The sequence below is a fragment of the Gadus chalcogrammus genome, chromosome 23, assembly GCF_026213295.1.
Source record: "Gadus chalcogrammus isolate NIFS_2021 chromosome 23, NIFS_Gcha_1.0, whole genome shotgun sequence".
NCBI classification, from domain to species: Eukaryota; Metazoa; Chordata; class Actinopteri; order Gadiformes; family Gadidae; genus Gadus; species Gadus chalcogrammus.
Window position 1 is genome coordinate 16,494,155 of NC_079434.1, and position 25,000 is coordinate 16,519,154.

A 25,000-nucleotide genomic window follows, 5' to 3' on the forward strand; every position below is an offset into this window, starting at 1 on the left:
AGCAGAATATAGACAGTTGTCCTCCAGAAATGAACAAACACACTCTTACAAGCACACAAACACACACACACACACCCTAACCCTATAAGCATATCAGCGTATGTGCCCAAGCTCATCATTATGACCGTTGCCAAGGCCGGCCAGATGATATAACGGCTCTCTGCCCTGACTTTGGGAACATCTCTTGTTATGTGGTTAACCAATGCTAACGTCCAGCTCAAGGTCACTCTGGAGAGAAAGGAGACCTAGATACTTTGTTATGGGTCGTTGCTATCCACAAAAGGAAATATCACCACTAACTTTCTGTGTTTCTCTCACTCTGAGGCTTGTATCCCTCATTTGTCATAATGGGTCACTGTGTTTCATTGTATTGATCTCTACGATAAATTGATGAGTATTCTTAACGATCTGACCCCAAGTCAGGGTCTCTCGGCCAGCCCTAGTGCACTGGAGTGTAAAATAATCAACGTTTAGACAGGCCACAGTAGAAATACACTTTTTAATCCACTTCTGAAGTATTTAACCATTTGAATATCTCTGTGACAGGCGTTTTATCTCTGTAGTCAATGCTAATCGATAAAGATTTCTATAATGATGTTATCAATAAAATCATATAGTATACCCGATATATTTCGAAAAAATTAAAAGCTCAGTACCCCTCTTTGTTTATAGGAAACTATAAAGAATACTTTTTGCCATTTCGTTTTTTCATTGCAATTATTAAAATAATTTCCATCGCTTGAGTACATTTGTTTTTTCTTTTATTTGGGTTACAGATTGTACCTTTCACTGTAAAATACAAAATTGCTTACATACTGTTCTTTTCTGAATGGACTTGAATGTCGATACTGGTGCTACATTTGCATCGGGTCGCATAAAAGCTAGAAATCCAAAACCGTAGACGGCTAAAGCCCCGTCTTAACATGTGGAGGGCAAAGCCCTCCTAGGCTGTTCACTGACTAAAGCAAGATGGTTCTCAGTAGAGTTCACTTTGTAGGAAAAGTACTCAGGCACTGTATGGAGTACAACTGGAATAATCCAGTTCAGCTTGAATACTGGACAAACCATAGGTCATAGGTCAACAAAAATAAAAACAGCAATAATAGCTGGACTTCTAGGGAACTGTGCAGCTCTGTAATACTGTCAGACTGGCATGAACACAAAATTATACATTCTGGGAAAATATTACTTCATAACTGTTTCCATGCATACAGAATAATCATCAATAAGAACTAATTATATTGAAAAAAAGTAACGTGGCAAATAGGTGATTGTTTTTGCTGTCCATTTCAGAGACACACCAATTAGAAACACTTGTAAAAACCAAAAGTACAAAAGTAAAAATGTATTGCATTTTCATGACTCAAATAACATGTATTTGGAGATCCCTCTGCACTATGGGAGGAATTAAGTGATTGTCATTGGTCATTGAATGGCTGTGGATCCTCTTTTGATACAAAGTTTAATGTTTCTTAATACTTCAAATGTGCCAACAATAAAACTCTTTTGAAGCAAGGAATAATGCAAACTAGCAATTTAAAGAATGCCTCTTAAACGCAGATTTAAAGGCTGCTTTTAACTTTGCGGCCAAAGAGCAAATGTTGACTCCAGCATGAGTTTCCTTTGAGCTATCTGGCATCTTCACTAGAAGCCCTGGACCAGGGACAATAACACTGATGAGGTTAGAGGTTCAGACATCCGGCCGTTACTCGTATTTACATTAGGCAATATAGGTCAAACAATCAAATATATCATTTATGAAAAGTAGTTACATTTGTTTTGCTACAACGTAAATAAACAATTAGTTCCTAACATCTCCGTGTTCGCAGGGAGCTTTTCTATCTCTGTATGTGCAAATTCCCTGGGAAGATTTATATTCAGCATTTTGGAAGTTTCTTGCAAAACAACCACATATGTGAGGAGAATTAAAGGATGGTTTTGACAGTAAAACAAAGATGGAGGACAAGGACCAACATGTAACACACACACACACACACACACACACACACACACACACACACACACACACACACACACACACACACACACACACACACACACACACACACACACACACACCCCATTTGATTCTAAATGAAACTGTCCTGCATCCCCCCTTCTTCATAACAGCAATTACAGCTCTATTATTAATCATAAAACTTGATTGTGTAATACACCGGCGACTCCACATCAGAGGGAGAGTTGAAGCTCCGCCTAGCTAACGGTGGTGGTGGTGTTGTTTTGGTATTTTTTTCTTGCTCCATAAAAGCAACACAAGAAGAAACTTGAGGTTGCACTGCGGACGTTCTGGAGGATGTTCTTAACAGTAATACTTCATCCTGTTGCAGTTCCCTTCAATATTCAACGTTGTGGTCTGTCTGGTGCGAAGCGCGTTGCCATGGAAACCGAGTCTCCTGGATCTTCTCGGTCTGTTTCCATCGCTGGAGGCCGAGTGGTCCAGCAGAGCCGAGGTCCCTGAGGGGGGTGGACCATGACAAGACCTCCAGGAGGAGGAGGCGGTGGGGGGGGGGGAGGAGGGTCACACGGCCTACAGGAGGAGGTGGAGGAGGTGGAGGAGGAGGAGGAGGATCACACGGCCTACAGGCGGAGGAGGAGAAGGAGGAGGAGGAGGAGGAGGAGGAGGAGGAGGAGGAGGAGGAGGGGGATCACACGGCCACCAGGAGGAAGGGGGAGGAGGAGGAGGATCACACGGCCTACAGGAGGAGGGGGAGGAGGAGGAGGGGTAGGAGGGTAAAGTGGCCTACAGGAAGAGGAGGGTCACATGGCCTACAGGAGGAGGACGGTTACATGTCCCAGGAGGAGGAGGACGGTCACATGGTGCTGGACAGGAGGAGTCCCAGGAGGAGCAACACGCTGAGCAGCGAGGGCGGGGAGCAGGCGGTGGCTCCAGACGGGTGCAGGACAGGCACCCTGGTCTCAGCGGACAGGAAGGAGGAGAGCGGCGCGTGGGAGACCAGCGTGGGGCTTCCGTAGTTGATGAGCGAGTCCATCTTCTCCGCCTCCTTGCTGCAGGCCTCCACCTGTTGGGGTAGCAGAGAAGGGGTGCGACGTGTTACAATAGACTGTGTATTCTCTTTGTGTTTTGGGTACATTCGTCTTGCTGCTGAGTCAAGAGACTCAAAAGATCCACACAATAAGAAACTGTTTTAAATACACTGAAAAACAAAGTAAAAAATATAAAACAGATTTGAGAGGATTTGTCCCAGCTGATATTGTTACTTCCGGAGTAACAATATTACTCAGGAACAACCTTGGAGGGGCACAGCTGAGGTTATGTCAGTCTGACAGAGGAGATAGGACAGAGGGGGGGGGGGGGAAAGAGAGAGAGAACAGAGGGGGGGGGGGGGGGGGGGGGGAAGAGAGAGAGAGAGAGAGAGAGAGAGAGAGAGAGAGAGAGAGAGAGAGAGAGAGAGAGAGAGAGAGAGAGAGAGAGAGAGAGAGAGAGAGAGAGAGAGAGAGAGAGAGAGGAGAGAGAGAGAGAGAGAGAGAGAGAGAGAGAGAGAGAGAGAGAGAGAGAGAGAGAGAGATGAGAGAGAGAGAGAGAGAGAGAGAGAGAGAAATAGGATGTAGGAGCCCAAACCTAACCCACCTGACTCACCTATCCCACCCGTTACGGAGGAGGGGGAAGACCGCAGATAGTTTGTTTCACAGAACCTTTGGAAATTGTCCTTGGAAAGTGATTGGAAAAGGGCATGCACGTTAACATATACTCGGCAGGTGATTGGATGAACCATCTGTCCTTTAGCATCCATCACGTCGAAAGGTAGTTCTGCGTGGGACCCACTGGTTCTCCAAAGTACACTGGGCATTCACCTCCAAAGGGTCCTAGCCCTAATCCTACATGTACCTGGGGATGTGATAGCTGCCAGCTCATCATCACCGCCATCTTCGTTACAACATATGACATTTATTTATCTTTGCCTAGAGCCATGTTGTGATGTTCAATCTGTCGAATGAGTCCTGGAATGGGTTTAGACAATCTAAACTGTGATACCAAAAAAGACCTTCAACTTCACATCTTGGTCTGCAACAACATCAAACGTGTCAAAATAAAAGCGTCTGTTATCTAATGTCTTGACATTAGATAATGTCTTGCATTACAGTACATAGTGGAGGTAAAGGTAACTACCTTGATATAGGTACAGTGTAGCTAGGCATCAGCCAACTTAACAAATTCAACCCATTGTAATTTATGTTGAAAGACTGAGAAATATCTAGCCTTGAAAATTGTGAGGCGTAGATTATTGTTAAAAAAAACCATTTTCTTTTCATAAGATTACTTTATCTATAAAGGCAGCCTAGCGTTCTGTTAGGCTGCCTTTGAATCACAACAAAGTCAAGCAGGATGAAATACAGCTGGCAGTACAGACACTGCTGTAGGAGCAGCTCCAACCTTGATAGGCGAGGAGGACTGTTAACGTTTATTCTGTACACTTTACATTGATCAAAGGAAGGAAGGAAGGAATTAAAGTGGAACGGAAACACAATCGGAAGTGAAGGTCAATGACCATAGGTGCATCCACTCTTTACTCTGGTCTAAGGTCCAACACATTGAGGACGTCACACTGACTGTGCTGGGTTAAGGTTAGGGTTAGAGTTAGGACCAAACATACAGTACAGGGTTAGGGTAAGCGGCGGTAGGGCCAAACACACAGTACCGGGTTAGGGTTAGAGTTGGGGCCAAACACACAGTACAGGGTTAGAGTTAGGGCCAAACAAACAGTACAGGGTAAGAGTTAGGGCCAAACATACAGTACAGGGTTAGGGCCAAACATACAGTACAGGGTTAGGGTAAGCGGTAGGGCCAAACACACAGTACAGGGTTAGGGTTAGAGTTAGGGACAAACATACAGTACAGGGTTAGGGCGAGACAAACCGCACAGGGACGTGGATTAAGAATGAAGGAAAGAAGTGGGGCTGGCCTTGGGTGGAGGCCACGACCAAGGTGAGTATCATGCAAACTCATGGTATGTGTGCATGTGGATGCGTGTGTGCGTGGGGGACTCCCTGACCTGCAGGCGGGTGGGCCGGTCGTCCAGGTGAGCGATGACCACCACCAGCTCGTGGTCGATGCTCAGGTAGCCGAACAAGTCGCACTGCGGCACCGACACGTGCAGACGCAGGATCTGCAGCACGTCCTGGACCGTCACGGGCCGGTCACGGTCCAACTGGGGACGGACGGACAGACAGACAGACAGACAGACGGACGGACAGAGAGACAGCCAGAGAGAAAGAGAGAGACGGACAGAGAGACAGAGACAGACAGATAAAGAGACAGACAGCGAGAGAGACAGACAGATAAAGAGACAGAGAGAGAGAAAGAGAGAGACGGACAGAGACAGACAGAGAGAGAGAGAGAGAAGGACAGAGGGAGAGAGAGAGACGGACAGAGAGCGAGACAGAGAGCGAGAGAGAGAGACGGACAGAGAGTGAGACAGAGACGGACAGAGAGCGAGAGAGAGCGAGAGCGAGAGAGAGAGACACAGACAGACAGAGACAGAGGTTTACACAAGCGTTTTGAATCTCTGATTTGGTGCCCCAGACTTTGGGAATTGCATGGTCTAGTTTGGGATCTGAGGCTGTAAGGCAGGGTGTAGTTGGGGCTCTTAAACTGTAAAGCATGTTACCAGCTTTAATACATCTAGTTTGGCTTTGTTATGAATACGTTTTCAGTTCTGTGAATAATCAAAGAGTGTTCGTATTGGATATAAAAGTGTTATTTAGTTTGCTTAATCAGCTCTTGAGATGATGGGACTGCACACTTGGGTCTACGGTCCCCCCTAGTGGCAAAGACTTGCAGTTAGACCATATTTGAACATATTTACTTCACAGGCAAGCTTCTAAAAATCATTTACCTGTCAGCTCCAAAACAGACAAGGAGCAAATGAGTTGTGTGAGATGTGTGAGTGCAATATGTATAAAATATCAAAATAGGTCCTAAAATCAAAGTCATAAAGACCTGTCATGAATGCACTAGTGTTCTTCCCTATATGTCAGACATGAGTAGTCAGAGTTCTCAGGGGATGTGATCTCTGTACCTTGGCGAAGACGTTCATTTGCTCTCGGTTCCAGAGGACCCGCAGGACGCTGGCACACACGGGACAGCAGGCTCCTGGAATCAGAGTCCCCAAAGGTCAAAGAAGGGCCAGCATGAGCCAGCAGGGGCCGCAAGGCTGATAAGGGCGTCTGTGGCCTACTGGTTAAGGAGTTTGACCGGTAACAGCAGGGTGGCCGGTTCGATACCCGACCGATGGGTGAACATGTGGACGGGGGAATAGTTCTTCAGCACTCTCCTAAGTCCTCATCCACGAATGTACACAATACATGCCTTGCATATGCCACATGGTGCATGCTCTGTTCTCATCTTTACACAGTGCATGCACCACATGGTACATGCTCTGTTCTCATCTTTACACAGTGCATGCACCACATGGTACATGCTCTGTGTTCATCTTCACACAGTGCATGCACCACATGGTACATGCTCTGTTCTCATCTTTACACAGTGCATGCACCACATGGTACATGCTCCGTGTTCATCTTTACACAGTGCATGCACCACATGGTACATGCTCGGTGTTCATCTTTACACAGAGCATGCACCACATGGTACATGCTCGGTGTTCATCTTTACACAGTGCATGCACCACATGGTACATGCTCTGTGTTCATCTTTACACAGAGCATGCACCACAGGGTACATGCTCTGTGTTCAACTTTACACAGTGCATGCATCACATGGTACATGCTCTGTGTTCATCTTTACACAGACCATGCACCACATGGTACATGCCGTGCATCCCAGGTGACCTCTGCACCCACCAGGCGGGGTGACCGGGACGCAGTGCGGGTGGGACGGTGGTGGACAGGTGACCAGGTCACAGCCGGAGCCGACTGCGTAGTCTGCCCCCGCCCCCACGGCGTGGCAGGGGCCCTCATAGTCCACGGCCACGCGGTCCGAGAAGGCCTCGCACACGCTGTTGTAGGTCTCACTGTTCTGCCCACAGACAGGCTGCGGCTTCCTGCAGTCCTCCTGCAGAGACACACACACGCACACGCACGCACACATCTCAAATCACATTCAAATCACATTTACAATCTAGTGTTTAACTTTCAAAACAAGGGATCTCGTATTCAACCGCTTCGCCAGAAGCGCAATCCTGGGCTCCATGAAAAGATTGTCCATCAGAAAATCCTTTTTACTTCTGCCTTAACGGAGTTCTAAATGAGAGAGAATGGCGCCACTAAACAAGGGGCTGGTAGCCGATCATGCTCCTCATCTGTTCTGCAAGTCTACCGTATCGGAAACGTCAACAAGTGGAGCAATAATTCAGCTGACATTTGGGGAAGGCGCCGTGTGCCGAGTCTGCAACATTGCCTCAATGTTTCGACATCCTCCTAATTTGTTCCAGCGAAAGATGGTTTACTTGTTTATTACCGCAGAAAAACGCAGAAAATGGAAGCCTACACAGAGTCGTAGCTCCGACTCTGGCGAGTGGCTCCACACATGGAAGACAACAAGGTCTCTAAAAGTCAGCCCCTGATAACTGCACGTTATATACTAACTGCACATTTTAATCCCATAACATCCATATTAAAGTGTGTTTGAAGTGTTTTTTCCAGAGCTCATCTTATAGGGTATTTTATCCCCAGCTCCACTCACCATACCTCTAACTTTAGTACCTTGGTCACAAGGCCTTCCCAGGAACAAGGAACTCTGATGCCTTTAAAATTCTCATGACGTGACTCAGAGGTGGCCGGCTTCGCTGTTCAGTACCTGGCATTGGCCCATGTATGCCATGGCCTTCCCTGATTGGTGGAGCTTGCAGAGGTTTGTGTGGACCACGCCATCCGTGTCGCACACAGGGTCCAGCTGGCTGTCACAGCCCGCCGGGCGGACCACACACTCGTACTGGCGACAGGGGAAGTCGGTGGCGTCGCTCAGGCAGACACGGCGCTTTGGAACACACCTGGACACACGGACACCAAGGGTTAGCTGGGCACAAGCAGGACAATGAGAGCATTATTCATTCATTAGTCTTTAAAGATTAAGTTCCAGCAAGCCTTCACGTGTGTGTGTGTGTGTGTGTGTGTGTGTGTGTGTGTGTGTGTGTGTGTGTGTGTGTGTGTGTGTGTGTGTGTGTGTGTGTGTGTGTGTGTGTGTGTGTGTGTGTGTGTGTGTGTGTGTGTGTGTGTAACTCTTTTTTGTGTATTAATGCACGTGTGCTCATATGATGTGCATCTGAGTGTGTTTAAATGCGTTTGTGTCCATGTGTGCATTTGCATCAATATATGATGTTTAATACGACGTCATTGATGTCGCCGGGACCACGATTAAGAACAGGTTATTTAGGAAACGTCTTCATTTGAGCACCAGAGCTAATGGTGAGAAGTTTTTATTGCATCATAGAAACGCATTATCATCATCAACGTTATGTCCTCATAGTCTGCATGAAATGAAGTTAATAAAAAATGTACTTGAATTCTAATTTGTAAACGGTGCTTTTAAGGGCTAGCAGGGCCGTGCACTCCCCCCGCCCACTACCCTGGTAGAAAGATGGGGCCCCCAACCGTTCTACCCTGGTAGGAAGGTTGGGGCCCCCAGCCGTCTATCCTGGTAGAAAGGTGGGACCCCCACCCTTCTATCCTGGTAGAAAGGTGCCTCTTGTGTTCTGATCAGCTGCTCACGGGTCCCACTGACCTCTGGTTCCTCTGGCAGGGCTTGGAGGAGCAGGGCTCGTTGAGACGGCAGTGGCCGTAGACAAACTGGTGGTCCTTGAAGCCCATGCAGCGCGCCACACAGGCACTGGGGTAGGTCCGGCCGTTCGTAGCGCACACCGGGACGAAGTGGTCAGGACAGCTGCACGGCAGACCTGTGAGAGGACAGTGAAATATCACAAAATATATACACCAAGCGGCGGCCAGTCTCAGGAGTTCACTAGAGACTAGCATGTAGTTTCTCTATTGGCCTATATGCGGTTCACTGCATAAACTAACATGTAGTTCCTCTAAAGGCCACTAGGTGGTTCACTGTAGAGACTAGCGTGTAGTTCCTCTAAAGACCACTAGGTGGTTCACTGTAGAGACTAGTTTCTAGTTCCTCTAAAGACCACTAGGTGGTTCACTGTAGAGACTAGCGTGTAGTTCCACTAAAGGCCACTAGGTGGTTCACTGTAGAGACTAGTTTCCAGTTCCTCTAAAGACCACTAGGTGGTTCACTGTAGAGACCATGTGGTTCCTGTGGCAATAGACAACTGCGAGGATGCCACTTCAAAAACACACACAAACATTTGTACACACACACACACACACACACACACGCACACACACACACACACCAGCACACACACACACCAGTGAAGCGCTGGCGTTCCTGGTCCGAGCTGTCCGGGCTGTAGCACTGTCTGCTGGAGCAGATGGTTTCCCCCGCGAAGCATGAGCAGGGGTGGCAGTCCACCCTGAAGGGGGTCCCGTGGCCTGGAGGAGGACAACGACACAGTAAGAGGAGCCCCCTTCTGAGGGGGTCCCGTGGCCTGGAGGAGGACAACGACACAGTAAGAGGAGCCCCCCTGTAGAGCTGAAGGTGACTGTACCCTAACGTATTAGTAAGATTACTTTATCCATTTGATACAATTAGAATCAATATTTACATCTGCTTACGAATAGATCTGTAGGTGTCTCATAAAGACCTGGTTGTTCTGCTGTGTGTTGGTTATATAACCAAACATTAACGCCAAGACACTAGAATCACTCCTTTCCTCCACCTCGACACGCCGGCCACGCGTTGCATGGTGAGCATCCGGGTAAGTGGAACTCATTCTCAATGCTTAAGAAGTTAAGTGGGGAGGAAGAGGAAGCCGATCTTATCATAAAAGGCCCCCACGTTACATTCCTTCAGTACGCCACATCTAAGAAAAGCAATGTGTGTGTGTGTGTGTGTGTGTGTGTGTGTGTGTGTGTGTGTGTGTGTGTGTGTGTGTGTGTGTGTGTGTGTGTCGCAAACCCCCCACACATCTGCCTCTAATTAATGGTATTAATCCCCACCCTCCCTTTCAGTCTAACCCCTGGGATTTATTTTAGTGCAAAAGAAAATAAATCCTAAAGCAAACCTTTCCAGGTTCCAAGTAATATATGGGGGAGGGAGAAGGCGGAGAGGAAAACAATTTTCTCTGATCCTGGAAGATATTCTGCGACTGCTATTACAGTCGGTGGCCACCAGGGGGCGGAGGGAGCTCTGAGATGGACACTAGCGGATTCTGTTGTTTAGCATCAGTAATCGGTGAAACTGGTTGATCACATTAAGAAATGGTGGAGGAAATTACTTTATATCCTAACATAATAACCTAACTATAACTATTCACCCTAAAAATATATAAATATAAAAGCATATTGCCAATCTGTGCTCTGTATTATTGCTGGGATGTGCAGCAGTGCCTCCGTTGTAAACGGATTTGAACGAACATGCCACGCCTACTTTTCCTCTGCCCTCCCACCACGCAGGCCTTGCTGGTGTCCACACAGGGCATCTCTTTGCAGTCCTCCAGGCGGCCGCTGGCCCCGCACACGCACACCTCGAAGCAGTCCGCCTGGCCACCCGCCCCCGGGCTCAGCACGGGCACCTGCAGCCGCGTGTCCATCGGGACCAGGAAGTCCGACGCGTCGCCCAGTTTACAGCCTGAGGGAGGGACGACAGAGAGGTGTTGAGTGAAGGAGATGGGGCGACGCCCTGGTGGTGGAGGAGGAGGAGGAGGAGGAGGAGGAGGAGGAGGAGGAGGAGGAGGAGGAGGAGGAGGAGGATGGGGAGGAGGAGGAGGAGGAGGAGGAGGAGGAGGGCTGGGAGGCCCTTCGACCGGACGCCCCCAGAACCCACCCGGCTCCACCCACACCCGACCCCATCCTGAGGGCCACATGAAGGACAGTCCCAGGCTGAGGGCCACATGAGGGCCAGTCCCAGCCTGAGGGCCACATGAAGGACAGTCCCAGGCTGAGGGCCGCATGAGGGCCAGTCCCAGCCTGAGGGCCACATGAGGGCCAGTCCCAGCCTGAGGGCCACATGAGGGCCAGTCCCATCCTGAGGGCCACATGAAGGACAGTCCCAGCCTGAGGGTCACATGAGGGCCAGTCAGGCTGCTGACCGAGAACCACATGAGGGAAAGTCAACTTGAGGAACACATGAGGGCCAGTCCCAGGCTGAGGGCCACATGAGGGCCAGTCCCAGGCTGAGGGCCACATGAGGGCCAGTCCCAGCCTGAGGGCCACATGAGGGCCAGTCCCAGCCTGAGGGCCACATGAGGGACAGTCCCAGGCTGCGGTCCTCCACTGGGGGGGGGGGGGGGGAGGTATACCTGGTACACAGAAGAAGGGCTGGCAGTTGAAGTCGTCAGGGCAACCCTTCCGGTTGACCTGACACAGGTGGTTGCTGGGACACGGGTTGGGGTTACACGGGTGGGTGACCTCCCCTCTGGCGCTGTGGGCCAGGGAGCTGGGGTCTGGATTGTGTGAGGGAGAGGGAGGGAGAGACACGCAGATCAATTAATTATAGAACCTAATCTTTCCATAACTTTTTGAAGTCATGCGCTAGACACAGGGCTTGTTTTGTAAAAGAAGGGATCACTAATAGGCTAGACTAAGAAGGGAAAAGGTGAATGTGCAATACGCTTAAACACACTCTCACCCACACACACTCAGTGAGTCAGTCACTCAGTCAGTCAGTCAGTCAGTCAGTCATTCACTCACTCCAACTCGATCACTATCACTCTTACTCTTACTCTTTCACTATCTCACTCCCTCCCTCACTCTAACACCCTCACTCACACTCTCACTCCCTTCCTCCCTCCCTCCCTCCCTTACTCACACTCCCTGACTCACTCCTTCCTTCCCTCTTTCTCTCACACTCCCTGACTCACTCTCTCCCTCACTCCCTCACTCCCACTTTCACTCCCTGACTCACTCACTCCCTGACTCACTCCCTCACTCTCTCTCACACCCTCACTCTCTCCCTCACTCCCTCACTCCCACTTTCACTCCCTGACTCACTCCCTCACTCACACTTTCACTCCCTGACTCACTTCCTCACTCACTCCCTCACTCACTCCCTCACTCTCACTCACTCCCTCACTCCCTCACTCACACTTTCACTTCCTCACTCACTTCCTCACTCACTCCCTCACTCTCTCCCACACCCTCACTCTCTCACTCCCTCACTCTCTCACTCACTGAGGTATCTGTGTAGGGGGATGCAGCTCTCCGGGTCGTCGACGGGCGACAGCAGCTCACAGATCCTCTCGGGGGTCTGGCCCTGGTGGAAGCGCTTCAGGTCCCCACATTGCGTCAGGATGTCCACGCAGTCCGACCTGAGGACACAAGATGGGAACTTCTGCAGCTCTGGGACCAAAACACCACTAAAACCAAGTGTGTGCTTCTCTGACTCTGCATAGCCAGCAAGACCCTCCCCTCCTAGTTGTTGTATGTCATACGTCCTGGCAGTTAGTGTACACACTTATTGTATGACGTACTTATAGTACTTAGTTGTGTAGCCTCTTACCCTAGCTATCTTTGTTGCATACAGGGAATAGGTTACCCTAGACAGCAATCTACTTTTTCACTTTCTTCTGACAAATGTACTTATTGTCGGTCGCTTTTGATAAAAGCGTCAAAAGGCCCAATACCCTGAATGTAAAAGTAAATGCTCCTCGATGCGTCTTCACTTCTTATCCTGACATTCAATGAAGTCCCGAACGCTCTCTGGCTGAAGCGTTCAGGGGCTCACACTGTGGTAGTCTACCCCGTTAACATCTGCACACGTCATGAGATTAGGGAGACTTTCCCCGACCTTCTGCACATCATCAGAGTACTGGTGGTGAGATGCAGGATGAGGAGAGGCAGGATGGGTAGGGTGATGTGAGCTGCTCTTCAGTCTTTTGAGCAACACTCCACACTACTAACTGCTTAAAGGGCCGGACACTTATTGAACTTGGCTTTATGCGGATGCTAGAATCGCTTCTAGATATCAGTTTTCTCCATTCTTTGAATGTTTTGCCAGATTTTGTAATGACACAACAAAGCTCAGTGTAATTGATTGTGTTCGGGGCAATGTGTTTCTGTCAACTGATAGTGGGCTCTGATAACATATGACCTCATTATTTACAGAAGTTGCGCTGGCAGAGGGAGAGGGGGGGCTAGGAAGTCAGCGTGTGGAGCGGTAATCCCCTCTTTCACTCCAACACAATGGCCGCCCCGCTACACAGTGTGTACTCTCTACATGTGAGCGTGTTTGTCCACAGGCTGGGGCCCAAAACAAAGATCATAGACGTTGCTGAGATGTGCTCTGGAATGTCTCTCATATATTTTCATTTGCACACGTGCATGCATGCGCGCGCGCGCGCGCGTGCGTGCGTGTGCGTGTGTGTGTGTGTGTGTGGACACGCATTAGGGAGCTGTAAAGGTTTAGGGCAGTTGAAGGCAAAGTGACCTTGGAGAGTGTAGATATTAGCAACAAGGTTTCAAAGGCCCAGAGTTTGATCAAGGCGCCGGGCGGATTGGGGTCTAGGGGAGCTGAACACGTCACTAAGGGAACATGCGTCTATCATCACAAGCAGCAGCGGTCCGATATCCAGCAGCGCTCTGCTGTTAGAAATCAAAGTAGAGATGTTCAGATACCATTTTTTCCCTTCCCGACCGATACCGAGTATATACCGATTCAGCATCTAGCATTGTCACTACTAATAGCATTTGTTGTTATGTTATTTTATAATCTATAATTATAATAATGCATTTGTATTATTGTAGTTAAGACTTGCGTACTCGCCGAGTGCCGATACTGAATTTTAGGTATTTCCGATAGCGCTATCGGAACAGCTCTGATTCAAAGCCATGTGATACAGTGGGGGCCGTTGTGGGGATATGAGGACGTACTTGCAGATGACACTCCCCCGCGACTTGCTGTGACAGGGTTTGATCTGCAGAGCGCACGCCACCGCTGTCCACATCTCCGGCTGGCACTTCCTGATGTGTAGGACCGGGATGTTCATGAAGGGCATCTTGATCGTCCCATTGGACCACAGCTTGATGTCATTCATAGCACCCTGGTCTGATTGGACGCTGCAGCTGCGGAACAGCTCAGTCGGCCTACAAAAATGTATCAAATTGATTAAAAGATGAACCAAAGTTTAAAATAAATAGAACAACAGAAATGTTATATCAAAATCATAAATAATCAGCAAATGACTCAAATCATAAAAATCGATTGTATTCACACCATAACAAAATGCAGCAAAGGACAGAAGGTTCGCTGCATGGATCTGGATGGAAAGTCAAAAACCGATATTCCATATTAACATTTCAAGTGAGAATAATCTTTGTCGGTCAACGGGTTAAAGAGGTCCAATGTCCCTGAGCTCACTGGCACCCCCTCTGGCCTGAGTTGGCAACAGCAGCACCAGAGGCCTTTTGGCTCAGCAGTGACATGAGGACATGAACAGAGAAACATATACAGGGCTCTCAAGTCTCACACATTCGCGTGAGACACACGCAATTCAACCCATGCACACATTCGCATGCCACAATTCGTATTTGTCACGCAGAGAAATTACCAGGATTGCGCCCACCAAATTGGGCCGCTATTTAAAAGTGGAACAGGTAGGCATTAAATGGGGGTCCCGTACGTCGGGTAACCAGATGTCCTCTTTTGCCCCCCCCCGCCGACAAAATCTCACTCTGAAAAAAACTTGAGAGCCCTGCATATATCCATCGAAACAAGTAGCAATCATGCCTCGTAGCCAGGAGACCATTTTGTTTAGTAAGTACGACAACTAAACTAAAACGCTTTCCCAGTTGAATGAGATCAATAAAGGTGGAAGCAGCAGCCTCCTGGGCCACCAATTTGATCAATCTGATTCCTTTGTTCAGTGTTTCCCCTACCATTGTTCAGGCCTGGCGGCCCGCCAGGCCAACGAGCGCCCCCGCCAGGCCAACAACCGGCCAAAAAAATGAAAATTTATTATTTTTTTTTTATTATTATTATTAGCCATAATATCATAACCATCCAAGCTCACCACCAGCTATCTCAATATGTATTGGTGCTTTATGCTCCTGTACATGAAATTAGTTTACATTAAATCAACTTTGTTTTTATAAAAACACTGTTCAGTGTTTCCCACACATTGACGAGACTATGGCCATGATAAAAAAAAAATTTATCATTGATTTTTTCCTTATTGCCCAGACGAAGTTTGAAGACATACAACCCCTCCCCCCCCCCCCCCCCCCCCCCCGTCAACAACCGCTCTTTCCCCCCCCCCACCCCCCCCGGTCAACAATTGCTCCACCCCCCCCCCCCCCCCGGTCAACAATCGCTCCTTACCTCTCCCCCCCCCCCCCCGTCCAAATACCAACAAATACTCTAGCATCCCGTGAAATATTTATAACAAATCACACTATCAGCTCTTACCACCGGGCCTAAAAAAAATTCTAGGGGAAACACTGCTTTGTTTGTTCCCCTTAACTTATAAAAGTATAAAAACATCTTGGCTGAAGAGAGAAGCGAATACCAGAACTGCAACAAGTGTATTACTCCTCCAAGTCTAGCAGGATGTGCCTTTGATGACTGATTGGTGGGTTGGCCTCAAGTGACTCACCTAATTGGTAGGTTTGAATCGTGGGGGCGGGAGGTTCGCCAAAGACTGTTCCACTACTCACTGGCATATGGGAATGAGTGGCGGCTTTGTTTACAGTGCCAACCTCTAAGTATCAGTGTATATATATATATGCGTGCGTGTGTGGATGTTTTTAGCTTAACCCAACATGTTTCTATATTGAACGTGATAGTAAGTCTGGTTAGCTATCCTTTGCAGCCTTGATTTTGGTTTGCATGGACTCGTCATATCCGTATGAAACCTATGAAGCCCTTAAAGGGTGCATATCGTACCACCAGGTGTGAGTGTGATTAGCCATTACAAGCAGGTTTGAAAATGTGCAGCATTGTGACATCACAGGTGGGCGTGTCCACCTAGATGTGTGCTGGTTAGATCAGTCTACCAGCCTACCCAGTGGACTGAAGTAAACGGTGCTCATCCATCCGTCACGCATCTAGGGGGACACGCCCGACTGATTTCACAATGCTGCACATTTCGAAAACGGCTTGTAATGGCTAATCACACTCACACCTGGTGGTATGATAGGTCCCCTTTAAGGCCCCATGTTCTACCATGTCTTCTACCTCATGATAGTGAGTGACCCACTCTACCAATACGATCCACAGTGGTTCCAGAGCACCAGTGTCTCCTGACCTGTGGTTGTTTGTAGAGTGGTTAGTAACCCACTCTACCAATACGATCCACAGTGGTTACAGAGCACTAGTGTCTCCTGACCTGTTGTTGTTTGTAGAGTGGTTAGTAAACCACTCTACCAATACGATCCACAGTGGTTCCAGAGCACCAGTGTCTCCTGACCTGTTGTTGTTTGTAGAGTGGTTAGTAACCCACTCTACCAATACGATCCACAGTGATTACAGAGCACTAGTGTCTCCTGACCTGTTGTTTGTAGAGTGGTTAGTAACCCACTCTACCAATACGATCCACAGTGATTACAGAGCACTAGTGTCTCCTGACCTGTTGTTGTTTGTAGAGTGGTTAGTAACCCACTCTACCAGTACGATCCACAGTGGTTACAGAGCACCAGTGTCTCCTGACCTGTTGTTGAAGTTGGAGCAGTAGCTGAGGCCGGTGCAGCCCAGCTGGCAGGGCTCGCGGACGTCGGCCAGGCAGGCGATCAGCTGCGTCTCCACCACATTGTACTCACAGAGCTGGTGGAACTCCTGCCACGTCTGGCTGCCCCAGTTGGTGCTCACCTTCTGGCACATGTCCCTGGAGGAAGAGAGAGAACAGATACCAGTGAAATCAGGGATGATACGTTTGAAATTAAGGCCGATCTAAGGTGCTCCCCTGACGTCCTGGTCTTCAACGTGCTGCGATGTGATTGGCCCTACTTAAAGCTTAGTTATGGTTCCACGTTGACGCAACGCAAGGGGGTTTCCGGACCATTTACGTCCTTGCGGACCCTCCTTTGTCCACCGCAAGGGCCTGACATGTACCGCCAAAAAAGTGTAAGCTTGCGTCGCTGGCGAGGGCTGCGATTGGTCTGCTCACTAAAACCCAGACGCAGAGGCAAAAACAGGTTCATGACTGCGTCGAAGGGTCCGCGTGATCATTGCGTCGCGTCGACGTGGAACCCATACCTGAGCCTTAAGAGGCCTCTCTCCCGGGGGGCTAACGCGGGGCTGGCGGTACCTGCAGAGCGAGGTGTTGGCCTTGGAGCAGCAGTGCAGCTTGGCCCGGTCCATCTTGGCGGGGGGCAGGGGCTCCTCGTGCGGCTTGGCGGGGGGCTGCGCGCTCCCCAGGAAGCACTGCCACATGGGGTCCTGGGGCAGTGGCTGCGAGCGGCACTGCTCGATCAGCCCCTCCATGATCTCCTGCTCCGTGCTCAGGGTCCGCAGGATCCGCCGGCACGCCACCTGGCAGTGGGCGTCCTCCGCCCGGTCGCAGCAGTACAGGCCTGCGCACAAACACAGGCTGCTGAGCGAGGCCGCTGAACCGGGCGTCAAGTAGGCTAACCAGGCCGCAAGTAGGATGAAACAGGCCACGAGTAGGATGAACCAGGCCGCAAGCAGGCTGAACCAGGCCACACAAGCAGGCTGAACCGGGCTGCAAGCAGGCTGAACCAGGCCACACAAGCAGGCTGAACCAGGCTGCAAGCAGGCTCAACCAGGGCAAGCAGGCTCAACCAGGCCACACAAGCAGGCGGAACCAGGCCACAATCATGCTGCTGAACCAGGCTACACACATGCTGAACAAGGCCACACGCAGGCTGAACCAGGCGACACAGGCCGCTGAACGAAGGACGCGAGCAGGCTGAATCAGGCTTACCAGACCACAACTAGGTTAAACCAGGCCACAAGGGGGCTGAACCAGGCCACAGGTAGGCTGAACCTGGCCGCAAGCAGCCTGAACCTGGCCAACAAGTAGGCTGAACCAGGCCGCAAGCAGGCAGGCTGTACCAGGGAACACAATCAGGCTGAACCAGGCCGCAAGCAGGCTATACAAAGCTACACAGGCAGGCTGAAACAGGCTACACAAGCAAGCTAAATCACGCACAAGAGACAATCAGGCTACAGCAGGTCACACATGCAGGCTAAATGATGCCAGACCACAAGCCTGTTTGGAGGACCTGAGTGGACATGAGTGTATAGACGCGTTCTTACTGTCGATGGGGTTGCGGATGGGGTACGACTTGGTGTAGTTGCCCACACAGCCGATGAGCTGGGTACTGTGGCTCTGGCAGTAGTCTTTGACGGCGTTGATCTGTGACACCGTGGGCGAGGAGTCCGTCCGGAAGATGGCCTGGCAGTACTCCCTGCAGGTGGTGTGGCGGCCCGCGTAGCTGCAGCACGTGGAGCCCACTGGGAGACACACACAAACACACACCAGTTAGACCCGTGGAACCTGGAAAAACACACAAACACACACACACACGCACACAGTCCTTCCCATCCTTGATGAAAAGTTTAAAATGTCAAAACTTACTTTCGTTTTTTGTGATGCAACTGTAAAGAGGTTTCTGGGGAGACACAATTCATTGGTAAAATATGAAACACAATTATTAATACAGATTACCGCTCACTAAATTAAAATATAATTATTTAGGCCCGAGAAGAAAGAGGGAATACTAAATACTTAATAAAAGTGAGACAAATGGATATGGAGACTTCAGAAAACATCTACAGGCTTTATCACAAAAATTACACAACCAACAATCTAATAACATTGAGCCATGGAGAGGTGTTGTTTAATGTGCTCAAGATGGTCTGTGAAGCAGCTTACTGGAAGATTTGGCATCTCTGTTTGTTTGGCGCCAGTGTCAGCCACGATCTCTGGGTGTGTGTGTGTGTGTGTGTGTGTGTGTGTGTGTGTGTGTGTGTGTGTGTGTGTGTGTGTGTGTGTGTGTGTGTGTGTGTGTGTGTGTGTGTGTGTGTGTGTGTGTGTGTGTGTGTGTGTGTGTGTGTGTGTGTGTGTGTGTGTGTGTGTGTGACACACAGACCAGATACGAAAGATATGACTTACCTCTGCATCTTTCTTGCATATTTTTGTTATGTCATTTTTGGATGCGGCCTACAGGATTGAAAGAAAAGGCGTCACATGGCGATACAGATGAGGACAGCTGAAGCTACACAGTATCCATGTGGATTGTATGATCACCATGACCTCTACAACAACAAGAACATCGTCTAGACGGCTTGAAGAATCACCTGCTTGCATTCCCTGCGACACTCCACTGACATGGCCAGCTCACAGCAGCCCAGGCCGACCCAGCCGTCAGACCTCCTGGACACTCCTGGACCAAAACAAACGCAGCATCAGGCACCATATGAGGGCAGAGCTCACCACTGTGTTGTGTGGATGTGCGGAACACATGTTGACCCGTTACAAAACTACCAAACTATGATCAACTATATCACCCGCCTTTTCTTTCCACTGATAGAAAATATCCTGTGTTTTGTGTTGTTTCTAAAAAAGAAAGTGTGTGTGTTATGAACCATGAATATGAATACGAGATGTTCCGGTGTGCCAACTGCTTACCTGGAAGAGTGGAGTTGACGCAGATCCACAATTCATTCTATAGAACACCACAGGGGACACAGAATAGTATGAATAGTATATTTAGTGAGACAATTGAATGCACTATGAACATCCCTGATTTTTTCTTCATAACTGCATCCTGAGATTAAGCACCATTTAATTTGAATTGGTACATTCACTTCGTGTCGTTTGTGTCCTTCATCACCGTATGAAAGTGATACAAAAGCAACACTGTTTCTTCATGGATGTAATAAGGTGTGGTTGACTCATTTTAACTTTGTTTGGTTGGTGTCTTGGTCATCAAACAATATTCCCAGTATCCTCCAGCCAACTAACAAATGAAGCATGATTGCTGGCTGCTTCACTAGCCAGCCACCTCACCTGGCCCGAGTCAGACTGATTGGACTCTGGACTGGGTGAGGCTGCACACCTTTGGTCCATCGACCAATCAGAGCACACAGGTTAAACCAGCCATCACCACACACACTCAAGGAATAACTGCTCTAACTCTTAACATTCTACAGCAATAAAACTGTTTACTCAACATCCACCCGTGTCCTGGGTGTGGGAGGAGCTGCCTAGGTGGGGTGTGGCAGCGACCACTGCCTACGATATAGCAGATATCTGAAGAACTTGCAAGTTAAATTGTTGTCGTCACATCGCCAGTCCCTTGGCCAGACATTCAGGGATTATACATGGAAACAAACAAATGTTGTTTCCGTGAATGAGAATAGATGGGCAATAATAACCAACAAAATGGACCGAATCCTTTGAAGCAATATGTTCTCCAGCCCACGGTGTGTGCAGACAGACCGATAGACACGGGCAGATGCAGAAACACACAGAGATACAACTCAGAAGAACAGATCAACTCCCAAGAGCCACGTCTAATACATCACAGGTTACTGGAGGCAGGTCTGTACGGCTTGGCAAGGGAAGAAAAGAAATCCTTAACAGCCGACCAAAGAAAAGTAAAGTTTTACACAAGTTCCTAACGTGATCTGTGCTGAAGGCGCGGAGGCCCGGACACAACAGGGAGGATAATGTTTTAGATTAGCCCAGACTTTCAACCCATGCCAAGTTCCAAACATATGTTCTAGTCTGTTCCACAGCCAGGGTGCAAACCCTCGGCACATCTCCACCTGTGTGTGTGTGTGTGTGTGTGTGTGTGTGTGTGTGTGTGTGTGTGTGTGTGTGTGTGTGTGTGTGTGTACATGCAAATACGATAGACCTAACTCCTCTGCAGGCATGCTTATATAAGTGTGTGTGTGCATGTATGTGTGTGTGTGTGTGTGTGTGTGTATAAGTCATGAGCGGTATAATGCCTGCGTATACAGATCAGTAATTCCTAACAGCCTCCTTTGTAAGTAGAATGGTTGAGGGGTGTACGACATTGTGTGTGAATGCCTTTGTGTACGTCAAGGGGGTATCTGTAGTAGCGGCGGCGGGCCAGTAGGGGGCACTGGGGCGCCGCCCCACCACTCGTCACACAGAGAATAAGAACTTAACTGAATAAGACAGAGAAAATCACTTTGAAATATGTCTATTCTCAAATGGCCACCGTAAATATTATGTTTTAGTCAGTCACACGTTTGATCTGCAATAAAATGTAGATTAAAACAAGTAACTGAGACGTCTGGGGCACAAACTCGGCCCTTTGTCTCTATAAGTTGTCCAGGCTCAGTTCACTCCTCTTCAACCCCAGAGAGAGGAGCTGGAGCCTCGGGTCTCTGACGCTGGTGGAACGAGGCTCCTGCCTCATGTCTCTGACACCGGTGGAGCCAACAGAGTGGGTCCTCTACCAGGGCAGCGATTGGTGCCGTAGCCCCTATATAGTTTCATATTTTTCTCTCTCCATTGTTCCATTTGTATCTCGGCTCCCTGTATGCTTTGAGCGGTGAGGCTTGGGTCTCGGAACTCACCATGGACACCGGGCAGTAGCCGGGCAGCCGCAGGAGCAGGTGTTTCAGACGGGACTCGCTCTTTATGGTCCCCAGCTGCAGGACGGAGAAAGGTGTAGTGTTAGACAATATTAAGGGATGGATCAAATGTCTACCCCGGGGAGGAGGAAACATTGGTGGTCGGATAAAAGGTAATTACGGTTTATTACGAAGGGCAATGGAAACAGATTCATAGAATAAATGTGAATAACTGAAGCCTTACAAAGCGACTTCAACGTCACTCAAACCTCCGCTGGTGTGCATCCAGATCTGTGACCACACGTCTTCCAAGAGCCCACAGCTGTAGTATGTCCAGTGGGGATTTTGTTTCATCCTTTAGGTCTGACTGGCTCTTTTCTAATTACTGATTGATTGATTAATTAAGACCGTCCTTCTGCAGCGGACTGATGGAGGATTAGCGCCACCTACTGTTCAGCTCGATTAACCAATTTATAATATTTGTATAACATTGGTGTATGTAAACGGCCATAAATTCGCATTTTCTTTTTCGGATTTACTGTGGAGATTTACTTTTTTACATTTGGATGGAAACGCGTCTAATGAGAGCGGAGGAAAGGAAGAGGAGGAGAGAGGCGTGTGTATGTGTGTGTGTGTGTGTGTGTGTGTGTGTGTGTGCGTGGGCGTGTGTGTGTGTGTTCTTACCTGCTCGCATGCTTCTCTACACACAGAGTGCTCAGCCGCGTGTTGGCAACACGAAGGATCTGTAGAGACAAACAAGAGTATTATGGTGGTTATGTTATATTTTCACTATGATATGGTTATTATGGTATGGTTATGTTATATTCGCTATGGTATAGCGATTATTTCACATTCACTATATAATTATTATGGTATATTCATATGGTATAGTTATGATGTTGTATTCAATATATAGTTATTATGGTATAGTCATATGGTATAGTTATTATGTTTGATTCAAACTATAGTTATTATGGTATATTCATATGATGTAGTTGTTGTGGTACATGGGTTAGCCCTAGCTAGCAAAGCCCCTTTAGCATCACATATGGTCTACTGCGTCTCTGTTGGCAGAGCTGTTCTCCTCACTCTGATGCTAAGGCTGCACAAATGGTCAGGTTTAGATCCATTATTGTACCTGTGTGATAAACAGGATTGTCCCGATGTATCCAATAGAGAAGATGATTTACTTGTTAATTACTTTGATGCGGGTCAGACCAACACACTCACTCACTCACTCACTCAAACACATACACACACACACACACACACACACACACACACACACACACACACACACACACACACACACACACACACACACACACACACACACACACACACACACAGATCGTGGCTGACACTGTGGCGCCAAACAAACAGAGATGCCCAGTCTTCCAGTAAGCTGCTTCACAGGCCATCCTGAGCACATTAAACAACACCTCTCCATGGCTCAATCTAATTCGATTTTTGGTTGTGTAATCTTGTGATAATGCCTGTAGATGTGTTCCTTACCAATATTAAATACTTGTTTTCAAGATTTAGATATGCATAGTTAATGCTAAAAGCCGATACCTGAAGTTTGAGTTTATTGTTTGTTTTCTCTTGCTGCGATTCTCTAGAACCATCTGTTCAGACTTTCTTTTTTTTCAGTCAGAGTTTATTTTTGGTCCATTTGCGAGGGCTGTGTTTAAATGTCTGTTCTCTAGATGTTATGAGCACTTTGTGACGTCCGCTGTTGAAAGGGGCTTTATGGATAAAACATATTTGCATTACTTTCTGATTGGTCTTTGAGGGACCCTCTATAATACGTCTCTCTTGCGGACCCCCTCCATGTCATGCTCTCCTCTCTCAGTTCCCTGAAATAATAATACGCCGTAAAACAGGAGACCCCCCCAGGAGACCGGAATGACGCCGTCCACAGGCCACATCAAAGGAGATCCCCACACACACTTAGGAACCCCCTAACCCCACCCTAACCCCACCCTAATCCCAACCTAGGCCCAACCTAGGCCCACCCTAACCCCCCCTGCCCCCACCCTAACCCCGCCCTGCCCCCACCCTAACCCCAACCTAGGCCCAACCTAGGCCCACCCTAACCCCACCCTAACCCCCCCTGTCCCCACCCTAACCCCACCTGTCCCCACCCTAACCCCACCCTGCCCCCACCCTGCCCCCACCCCGCCCCCACCCTAACCCCACCCCGCCCCCAGCCTTACCATCCCCTCTACAGCGACCTCGACGCCACAGTACCAGAGAGCATTGAGAATACGTTCTCCCTGTGCTCCTGGAGTACACAGTCCTACAGTCCAATATAAAGGTGTGGATGCATGTGTCTGTGTCAACATAATAGAAACCTTGAGCTGGCCCAAGCTTAAAAATATATTTTTTAAATATATTTGTAAACGTTATTTAAAAATGATACCCACTCTTGGCATGTGACCAATCAGATTCAATCACTCAGCGCCGCTGTGGTATGAGTTATACCACAGGGTTGTAGACCAGTTGATAATCAATAGCTTTGGTTTCAGATGATTCAGTCATTAACAGTATGTCTTTACCTCTGTCTTTAGCGCTCTGTGCCACGGCCAGCCGCTGGCATGTGTGCAGCACGTTGCCTTGATTTAGTGTTTCTATTTCTGTGTGTGTTTCATGTTGAACATCTGCTGCACGTCTGAGGGACTTAGAAGAACAGTGTGCACAAACACATAGGAAAAAAAAAAAAAACAGAATAGAATAAAGAATAGATTATATAATAAAGTAGAATCCCAGAATGACTTGTTAGAATAAGTCAAAAGGGAGCAGTCGAGTTGACAGGTATATTAAGATTATTTTGTATATTAAAATATATCTTCAGAATAAGAACAAGCAACACACTAATCACACATGTTATCAAGTTGTGGCTGCTATTCATAAGCTAGGTAGCCTCAGCATATTGATTTTTGCTGCCGGGATAGGAAGTAGGACATTGCTGTTTGTTGAGTTACTATTAGTCTATAACTTGATAGTATACCATGAAAAAGAATAGCCTAGACTAGTAGGGTTAGGGTAAGGGTTAGGCCGTGACCCAGGTTAGTGTTATGGTTAGGGTTAGGTTTAGGGTAGGGGTTAGGGTTAGGCTTTGACCCAGGTTAGGGCACTGGGGGTAAGGGTTACTGAGGGTCCCTACTAACCCTTTCCCTAGCCCTAACCCTAACCCTTCAGGCACAACAAGCAACTTGGGGGAAGCTGTATGACTCACAAGCTAGTTGTTTTCCAGACGATCATTTGGTACCTAACCCTAACCCTAACCTCCAACAACTCTGCTACAGGGAGGATCTGAAAACATAAAATAACACAGCATATCCCAGAGGGATGAACCACCTCACACCAAATATCTGGTCAGGTACACGTCAAAAGGTACATCAATGTGTTCTGTGTTCTCTGTGT

At 48.4% G+C, this 25,000-nt stretch overlaps 1 protein-coding gene across 1 annotated transcript in view; it reads right to left on the bottom strand.

Moving 5' to 3' along the window:
- Positions 1 to 2,726: 2,726 nt before the first annotated feature.
- The window catches only part of reck (reversion-inducing-cysteine-rich protein with kazal motifs), a 30,736-nt gene continuing 8,462 nt past the window's right edge, over positions 2,727 to 25,000 (bottom strand). Inside the window, exons 2-21 of the mRNA XM_056584678.1 lie at positions 22,256 to 22,314; positions 21,575 to 21,649; positions 19,653 to 19,689; positions 19,322 to 19,407; positions 19,137 to 19,184; positions 18,600 to 18,633; positions 18,278 to 18,475; positions 17,307 to 17,571; positions 16,710 to 16,883; positions 13,936 to 14,148; positions 12,238 to 12,374; positions 11,367 to 11,510; positions 10,496 to 10,696; positions 9,376 to 9,498; positions 8,723 to 8,894; positions 7,799 to 7,991; positions 6,844 to 7,054; positions 6,060 to 6,133; positions 5,034 to 5,189; positions 2,727 to 3,041 (exon numbers count right to left, since the gene is read on the bottom strand). Of these exons, the coding sequence (XP_056440653.1) occupies positions 2,832 to 3,041; positions 5,034 to 5,189; positions 6,060 to 6,133; positions 6,844 to 7,054; positions 7,799 to 7,991; positions 8,723 to 8,894; positions 9,376 to 9,498; positions 10,496 to 10,696; positions 11,367 to 11,510; positions 12,238 to 12,374; positions 13,936 to 14,148; positions 16,710 to 16,883; positions 17,307 to 17,571; positions 18,278 to 18,475; positions 18,600 to 18,633; positions 19,137 to 19,184; positions 19,322 to 19,407; positions 19,653 to 19,689; positions 21,575 to 21,649; positions 22,256 to 22,314 (2,810 nt within the window). The 3' untranslated portion in view covers positions 2,727 to 2,831. The remainder of the gene's footprint in view (positions 3,042 to 5,033; positions 5,190 to 6,059; positions 6,134 to 6,843; positions 7,055 to 7,798; positions 7,992 to 8,722; positions 8,895 to 9,375; positions 9,499 to 10,495; positions 10,697 to 11,366; positions 11,511 to 12,237; positions 12,375 to 13,935; positions 14,149 to 16,709; positions 16,884 to 17,306; positions 17,572 to 18,277; positions 18,476 to 18,599; positions 18,634 to 19,136; positions 19,185 to 19,321; positions 19,408 to 19,652; positions 19,690 to 21,574; positions 21,650 to 22,255; positions 22,315 to 25,000) is intronic.